Source organism: Boleophthalmus pectinirostris, unplaced genomic scaffold, assembly GCF_026225935.1.
Source record: "Boleophthalmus pectinirostris isolate CB_2022bp ecotype Guang Dong unplaced genomic scaffold, ASM2622593v1 HiC_scaffold_5, whole genome shotgun sequence".
Classification (NCBI taxonomy): Eukaryota; Metazoa; Chordata; class Actinopteri; order Gobiiformes; family Gobiidae; genus Boleophthalmus; species Boleophthalmus pectinirostris.
Genome location: NW_026571404.1, coordinates 446028 through 454614, shown reverse-complemented (window position 1 = coordinate 454614; position 8587 = coordinate 446028). Strand labels below are relative to the sequence as shown.

The 8587-nt window shown below is 54.5% G+C and overlaps 1 protein-coding gene across 1 annotated transcript in view; it reads right to left on the bottom strand.

Annotated features, from left to right (window-relative positions):
• Positions 1-215: 215 nt before the first annotated feature.
• eno4 (enolase 4) overlaps positions 216-8587 on the bottom strand; it is a gene marked incomplete at its 3' end in the record, with an annotated part of 15927 nt that continues 7555 nt past the window's right edge. Inside the window, exons 5-13 of the mRNA XM_055162900.1 lie at positions 7378-7537; positions 6507-6648; positions 6190-6258; positions 5798-5962; positions 5206-5331; positions 2095-2269; positions 1947-2017; positions 1108-1225; positions 216-271 (exon numbers count right to left, since the gene is read on the bottom strand). Coding sequence (XP_055018875.1) covers positions 216-271; positions 1108-1225; positions 1947-2017; positions 2095-2269; positions 5206-5331; positions 5798-5962; positions 6190-6258; positions 6507-6648; positions 7378-7537 — 1082 coding nt within the window. The remainder of the gene's footprint in view (positions 272-1107; positions 1226-1946; positions 2018-2094; positions 2270-5205; positions 5332-5797; positions 5963-6189; positions 6259-6506; positions 6649-7377; positions 7538-8587) is intronic.

Genomic DNA, 8587 nt, shown 5'->3' with positions numbered 1-8587 from the left:
TCTCACCTTTGGTCCTGGTTTAGTCCTGGTTTAGTCCTGGTTTAGTCCTGGTTTAGACCTGGTTTAGTCCTGGTTTAGTCCTGGTTTAGACCTGGTTTAGTCCTGGTTTAGTCCTGGTTTAGACCTGGTTTAGTCCTGGTTTAGACTCAGTTGGTCTCAGGAGGTTTCTGGTCCTGGTTCAGGTCCTGGTTCGGGTTCGGGTCCTGGTCCTGGTCCTGGTCTTTGTCTGGTCTCTGGGGGAAGATCGGGGGTCGCAGTTCATCTCTGAAAACTGAAAAAAATAAATAAAACTAAAATAAAAAATACAAATAAATTTAATATAATCATGAAGGGAGGGACCTGTCACACACGGGGAAGGACCTGACACACACGAGGAAGGACCTGTCACACACGAGGAGGGACCTGACACACACGAGGAGGGACCTGTCACACACGAGGAGGGACCTGACACACACGAGGGACCTGGGACCTGACACACACGGGGAGGGACCTGACACACATGGGGAGGGGAGGGACCTGACACACACGGGAGGGACCTGACACACACATGGATGGGGGAGGGACCTGACACACTGGACACACACGGAGGGACCTGACACACACGGGAGGGACCTGACACACACATGGAGGGACCTGACACACACACATGGAGGGACCTGACACACACATGGAGGGACCTGACACACATGAGGAGGGACCTGACACACGGGGAGGGACACACACACGGGAGGACCTGACACACACAAGGAGGGACCTGACACACACGGGGAGGGACCTGACACACACACACTGGGGAGGGACCTGACACACACGGGGACCTGGGACCTGACACACACAGGGACCTGACACACATGGAGGGACCTGACACACACGGGGAGGGACCTGACACACACGAGGAGGACCTGACACACACATGGAGGGACCTGACACACACGGGAGGGACCTGACACACACGAGGGACCTGGAGGAGGGACCTGACACACACGAGGAGGGACCTGACACACACGAGGAAGGACCTGACACACACGGGGAGGGACCTGACACACACGAGGAGGGACCTGACACACACGGGGAGGGACCTGTCACACAGGTGTGCGTGTGACTCACTGAGGCGTCCGTCTCGCTGCAGTTCGTCTTCGATGGCGAGGAGGCGGTTGTATCGTGAGGATCTCTCAGCGCCGCTGAGTCCTCCAAGTTTAACAAAGTCCAGACCAAGACCCACGGCCTGGAACAAAGAACCAGGACTGAACCAGGACTGAACCAGGACTGAACCAGGACTGAACCAGGACTGAACCAGGACTAAACCAGGACTGAACCAGGACTGAACCAGGACTGAACCAGGACTAAACCAGGACTGAACCAGGACTGAACCAGGACTAAACCAGGACTAAACCAGGACTGAACCAGGACTGAACCAGGACTAAACCAGGACTAAACCAGGACTGAACCAGGACTGAACCAGGACTAAACCAGGACTGAACCAGGACTGAACCAGGACTGAACCAGGACTAAACCAGGACTAAACCAGGACTGAACCAGGACTAAACCAGGACTAAACCAGGACTAAACCAGGACTGAACCAGGACTGAACCAGGACTAAACCAGGACTAAACCAGGACTGAACCAGGACTAAACCAGGACTAAACCAGGACTAAACCAGGACTAACCAGGACTGAACCAGGACTAAACCAGGACTAAACCAGGACTGAACCAGGACTGAAGGACTAAACCAGGACTAAACCAGGACTGAAACCAGGACTGAACAGGACTAAACCAGACTGACCAGGACTGAACCAGGACTGAAACCAGGACTAAAACCAGAACCAGACTAAACCCAGACTAAACCAGGACTAAACCAGGACTGGACCAGGACTGAACCAGGACTGAACCAGGACTAAACAAGAACTAAACCCACAGAAGTGTCAGATGCCCTCCCGTGGACTCACCAGGTCGGGGAGGGCGGAGTCAGAGGCGGGTTCACTGTGGGCAGGTCCCAGGAGCACAGACCCTGCACATGACAACAGTTAAAGCTCCACTGCGGGACATTTCCTCACAGTAGAACAGTTAAAGCTCCACTGCGGGACATTTCCTCACCTTCCTGTTCGACGCTGGCCCGGATCAGGTCGCTGACGGTCACGTGGTCGGCGTGTTTGAGGACGTGACCTCTGACCCCTGGAGGGGGCGGGGCTCCGGCTCTGAAGGTGACGTCACTCAGAAGAGAACAGGACGAAGAGACGGAGGACGAGAGACGCTCCCACTGCTCCACGTCCTGACAGAGAGACACACTCAGAAGAGACGAGAGACGAGAGACGAGAGACGAAGAGACGAGAGACGAAGAGACGAAGAGACGAGAGAGACGAAGAGACGAGAGACGAAGAGACGAGAGACGAGAGACGAAGAGACGAGAGACGAAGAGACGAAGAGACGAGAGACGAAGAGACGAGAGAGACGAGAGACGAGAGCGAAGAGACGAGAGACGAAGAGACGAAGAGACGAGAGACGAAAGAGACGAAGAGACGAGAGACGAGACGAGAGACGAAGAGACGAAGAGACGAGAGACGAAGAGACGAGAGACGAGAGACGAGAGACGAAGAGACGAGAGACGAAGAGACGAGAGACGAGAGACGAGACGAAGAGACGAAGAGACGGAGAGACGAAGAGACGAAGAGACGAAGAGACGAGAGACGAGAGACGAAGAGACGAGAGACGAAGAGACGAGAGAGACGAAGAGACGAGAGACGAAGAGACGAGAGACGAGAGACGAAGAGACGAGAGACGAAGAGACGAGAGACGACGAGAGACGAAGAGACGAGAGACGAAGAGACGAAGAGACGAGACGAGAGACGAACGAGAGAGACGAAGAGACGAAGAGACGAAGACGAAGAGACGAGAGACGAAGAGACGAGAGACGAAGAGACGAAGAGACGAAGAGACGAAGAGACGAGAGAGACGAAGAGACGAGAGACGAAGAGACGAAGAGACGAAGAGACGAGAGACGAAGAGACGAAGAGACGAGAGAGACGAAGAGACGAAGAGACGAGAGACGAAGAGACCGAAGAGAACGAAGAGAAGACGAGAGACGCTCCCACTGCTTCACGTCCTGACAGAGAGAGTGTGTGTCACGTTCTGTCCGTCAGTTCGGGGTCTTTCTGTCGTCTGTGGTGAATCATAAACAGTCCTGTGATGGACACACTGAGCGGGTGACTCACCTCTCTCCTCAGCGGGTGACTCACCTCTCTCCTGAGCGGGTGCTCACTCTCTCCTGACGGGTGTCACCTCTCCTCAGCGGGTGACTCACCTCTCCCTGAGCGGTGTCTCAACCTCTCTCCTGACGAGGTGAACTCACCTCTCTCCCTGACGGGTGTCTCACCTCTCTCTGAGCGGGGACTACCTCTCTCCTGAGCGGTGACTCACCTCTCTCCTGATGGTGTCTCACCTCTCCTGAGGGGGAACTCACCTCTCTCCCAGCGGGTGACTCACCTCTCTCCTGAGGCGGGTGACTCACCCTCTCCTGCCGGTGTTCTCTCTCCGAGCGGTGACCTGCACCGTCTCCTCCTGAGCGGTGCACTCACCCTCTCCTGAGCGTAGGTGGGCGTATGTGCTCATCGCCTGTCAGAGCGCGAGAGTGATCCTCACCTCCGTGCAGTCTCCTCAGCGAGGGGTGACTCAACTCGTTCGAGAACATGGCACCCCAGGGCTGACTCATACACCACCTCCTCTCAACCCACCCTCCTCTCCCTGAGCGGCGCTGTGACTCTCACAGGACAGAGGTGTCAGCCTCGCTTTCCGCGTTCTCACTGAGCCGGGTTGATCTACACAATCCTCCCCTGGCAGCGGTCGCGTGTACTCACCTCTCCCGTAGAGAGGAGTGACGTGGCACCTCGTCCGTCACCTTCAGTGCAGAGAGGATCCTGCAACGCGCGGCGTGAGGAGAGAGTGTAAAGCTTCACCCAGCTGCGAGCACGTCACTCCTGAGAACAGCCGGCCAGTCGTCAATAGATCGTAGGTCGCGTGAAGCTCACCTATCTCACTGAGCGAGTGAAGGTGTCCGCCACACTACTCGCCTACAGACGGGTGACCACCTCTCTCTGAGCGGACCGGTCGTCTCATCTCCTCAGCGGGGGGAGAACGGCGAGCCCTACTCATCTGCAGCCGGAGGGAGCTACACGCGTGCGCTTCGAGTGAGGGAGGGAGGTGACTCCAAACCTTCCTCTCTTGAGCGGCGTGTTTCGCCACTGCATCGCGAGGTGAGAGGCTAGCTGAGGTACAGCGCTCTCGCTCAAACGACCGCGACCGCTTTCACAACCTCTCTCGCTCAGAGAGCGGGTGCGCAGGTCTAACTGCTACCTACGCGGTCGTACGTCACCTCTCATCCGAAGCGGAGACAGTGCACCTCGCACCGCAGTCGGCATGCAGCGAGGTGACTCACCTCTTCACGACTCCGAGCGAGGCTGTCTCCCAACTCGCTCCCTGAGCGGTGAGAAGGACTGTAGGCTCATCCACCCTGCTTCTCCTCAGCGGGTGTCTCACCTATCTCCTCAGCCGCGGGTGTCCATCACCTCTCTCCTGAGCCGGCGTGACTCACTACCCTCCCCATTCAGCCGCCCGCCTCACGCTCCCCTGAAAGCGGGTTGACTCACCTCTCCCTAAGCGGAAGGAGACTGCGACTGCAACATCTCCTCAGCGCTGAGGGAGAGAGGTGGAGCACCCCTGAGGAGAGAGACAAACCGCGCAGTAAGAGGAAGACACCCGCTCAGTGAGAGAGGTAGTCCACCCAGGAGAGGCAGCCCAGGGGTGACTCACCTCTCTCCTGAGCGGGTGACTCACCTCTCCTGAGGGGTGTCACTCTCCGTCTCACCTCCTCCTGGCGGGTGATCACCTCTCTCCTCAGCGGGTGTCTCACCTCTCTCCTCAGCGGGTGTCATCCTGAGCCTCTCTCCTGAGCGGGTGTCTCTCTCTCCTGAGCACCTCTCAGCGGGTACTCACTCTCTCCTCAGCGGGTGACTCACCTCTCTCCTGAGCGGTGTCTCTCTCCTCAGCGGGGTCTCACCTCAGCCTCACCTCTCTCCTGCGGGTGCTCACCTCTCCTTGTCTCAGCGGGTGACTCACCTCTCTCCTCAGCGGGTGTCTCACCTCTCTCCTCAGCGGGTGACTCACCTCTCTCCTCAGCGGGTGTCTCACCTCTCTCCTCAGCGGGTGACTCACCTCTCTCCTCAGCGGGTCGATCACCGTCACCACACTGGGGAACTTGAGGATCAGATTCTGGAGCAAATCCACCAACTCATCTGGAGACTTCAACAGCCCAGAACAGACCTCATATTTACACCGAACCTGAGACAAGAAGAACAGAGAAGAACAGAGAAGAACAGAGAAGAACAACAGAGAAGAACAACAGAGAAGAACAACAGAGAAGAACAGAGAAGAACAACAGAGAAGAACAGAGAAGAACAACAGAGAAGAACAGAGAAGAAAGAGAACAACAGAGAAGAACAACAGAGAAGAACAACAGAGAAGAACAACAGAGAAGAACAACAGAGAAGAACAACAGAGAAGAACAACAGAGAAGAACTGTTAGTTTAATGCTCTGCTGTGGGACATTTTTGACAGACTCACGTGGTCGTAGAGGGGGCGGGGTCAGACTCACGTGGTCGTAGAGGGGGCGGGGTCAGACTCACGTGGTCGTAGAGGGCGGGGTCAGACTAACGTGGTCGTAGAGGGGGCGGGGTCAGACTCACGTGGTCGTAGAGGGGGCGGGGTCAGACTCACGTGGTCGTAGAGGGGGCGGGGTCAGACTCACGTGGTCGTAGAGGGCGGGCGCGGCGCAGCTCAGACCCACGTACAGCTCTTGTCCGAGGCGCAGATCCAGGTTGGCGCAGGCGTCCGACAGAAGCTCTAGCGGCTGCTCTACTTTCTCGGCGCTCAGGCAGGGGGCGCCGCAGTCACTGAGCAAAGCACCAAACGCCTAAACAAAAACACCAGACATGCCGGTCCACTCGCTGACATCATCACGTGAGGTCATCTGCTCTGAGGTCAAAGTCCCTCTGAATAACATTACACTTCTTTGGTAGTTATTGCTAATGTGTACGTTGTGTCTCCACGGTAACTACTGAACATTCGGCCATAGACACACATGTAGAACCCCCCAGAGTGACGTCCCTGTTAATAAAGACTCATGTTTCTGTCACTGACCCCAGTTTTACTCTGAGCTCCCAGGATCCTCTGCATCTCCCTCTGCACGTCCTGCGCCGCCTGCACCACCTGCAACACACGACAGGAGCGCACCTGACGCACTCTGATACACTCTGACACACGGGGAGGGCATCTGGAGTACTTGTGAGTACCTGTGAGGCCCTGAGGCCCTGTGAGTACTTGTAAGTACCTGTGAGTACTTGTGAGTACCTGTGAGTACTTGTGAGTACCTGTGTACTGTGAGTACTTGTACCTGTGAGTACCTGTACTGTGAGTACTGTGAGTACTTGTAAGTACCTGTGAGTACTTGTGAGTACCTGTGAGGCCCTGAGGCCCGGTCGGGGGATCAGGAGAACTTCTTCAAACAGGTGCAGTTTTCCTGGGGCAGTTTTCCCACAGCTCAGGACGGAGACGAGGACAGAGGGGACGGGCAGGTGCGGAGCGACCGGCGGGTGCGGGGCGACCGGCGGGTGCGGGGCGACCGGCGGGTGCGGGGCGACCGGTGGGAGTGGAGCGACCTGTCGGGGGACCTGAGCTTTAGACTCTACAAATGATGACAGCACTGTTCTCTGAGCGGGTGACGCTAACTGGAGGCTCTGCTCTGTCTGAGGCTCTGTTAGACTTTAACATAAAACTCAGATGAAGCTCTGACCTGAGGGACCTGACTGACCTGATGTCCAACAGGAAACATGATCTGTGCTGTTAAACACGTCCCTCTGAAGAACATCTGTCACAAGCTAGTGTTAGCGTTAGCTTTAGTTTTAGCATTAGCATTAGCATTACATTAGCATTAGCATTAACATTAGCATTAACATTAGCATTAACATTAGCATTAGCATTAACATTAGCATTAGCATTAGCATTAGCGTTAGCGTTAGCATTAGCCAACAGTTTTTCAGTCTTTTTCTTTTCGTTTCAGGTGAAACCGACAGAAGCTCGACTCTGATCACAGGAAATGAAAACATCTTTTTAAATCTGTGTTTGGGTTTTATAAATCTGTACAACACCCCAGTGTGACGCCACTGCATCAGTACAAAAGTACTTTTGTGCAGTAATACTGTAGTACTCTGTGCAGTAGTACTTTGTGTAGTAGTACTGTAGTACTCTGTGCAGTAGTACTTTGTGTAGTAGTACTGTAGTACTCTGTGTAGTAGTACTGTAGTACTTTGTGTAGTACTCACGTGTGTGTTCTTGAGCTGGGCGATGTGTTGGTACAGGGCCACTCCTCGGCTCTGGGCCCCCCCTCGGGCCACACTCAGGGACAGGGCCCCCACACAGAGGCCCCCAGGAACCAGCAGCTCAGGAGGCTCCGGGGGGGGTGGGGGCCGCACCGCAGAGCCCTTTTTACCTGATACACACAACAAATACACAACAAATACACAACAACACACACAACAAACATACACAACACAACAACAACAACAATACACAACAGGTATACACAACACACACACACACACACAACAACAATACACAACACACAACACACACACACAACAAATACACAACAGATACACAACACACAACAAATACACAACAGATACACAACACAACAACAACAAATACACAACAAATACACAACAGGTACACAACACACAACAGGTACACAACAGGGCCGAGCTCATGTAACAGTGTGTGTGTGTGTGTGATCAGGTGCTGTTCTTCGTTCTGTGTGTGTGTGTGTGTGTGTGTGTGTGTGTAGTTCTGTGATGGTCCTTTCACCTGTGGTCACCTGACGGTCCACGTGGGCACCTCCAGACCCGCCCCGACTCTCACAACCAGAACAAAGCCCAGTACAGCCCGGGGGTGACACTGCCCAGGGCTGGTGCGGCGCGGCGCCCGGGGCGGCGGGGGCCGGGCGGCGGCGGGGCCCGGGGGCGGGGGCGGCGGGGCCCGGGCTCCTCCCTTACGCTCGAGTGACTGGAGTGATGTTTCAGCCTCGTACATGATGACCAAACTCGTGATGTTTCACTGTTTCATTCTGTCGCCTTCATGAACATTTAGTTGTTTCTTAAATCTAATTATAGTGTTTTATTTATTTAATTTGTGTGTGTGTGCGAGTGTGTGTGTATGAGGTTGTGTGAGTGTGTGTTATGTGTGTGTATGTTTAATTGTGTGTGTGTAGTGTTTAGTATCAGTCTCAGCTGTAATAGTTCTCGGTGTGTGTGAGTGTGTGTTATGTGTGTGTGTGTGTTTAGGTTGTGTGTTGTGTGTGTGTTTGGTGTGTGTGTGTGTTTAGTATCAGTCTCAGCTGTAATAGTTCTCGGTGTGTGTGGTGTGTGTGTGTGTGTGTGTGTTAAAGTGCTTTAATCCTCTTTGTGTTTTTAATCCTGTGTCGTCTCATTATTGTGGATCATCTGCCTCATAATCTGAATAAATGCACTTTAGATTTTTAGTA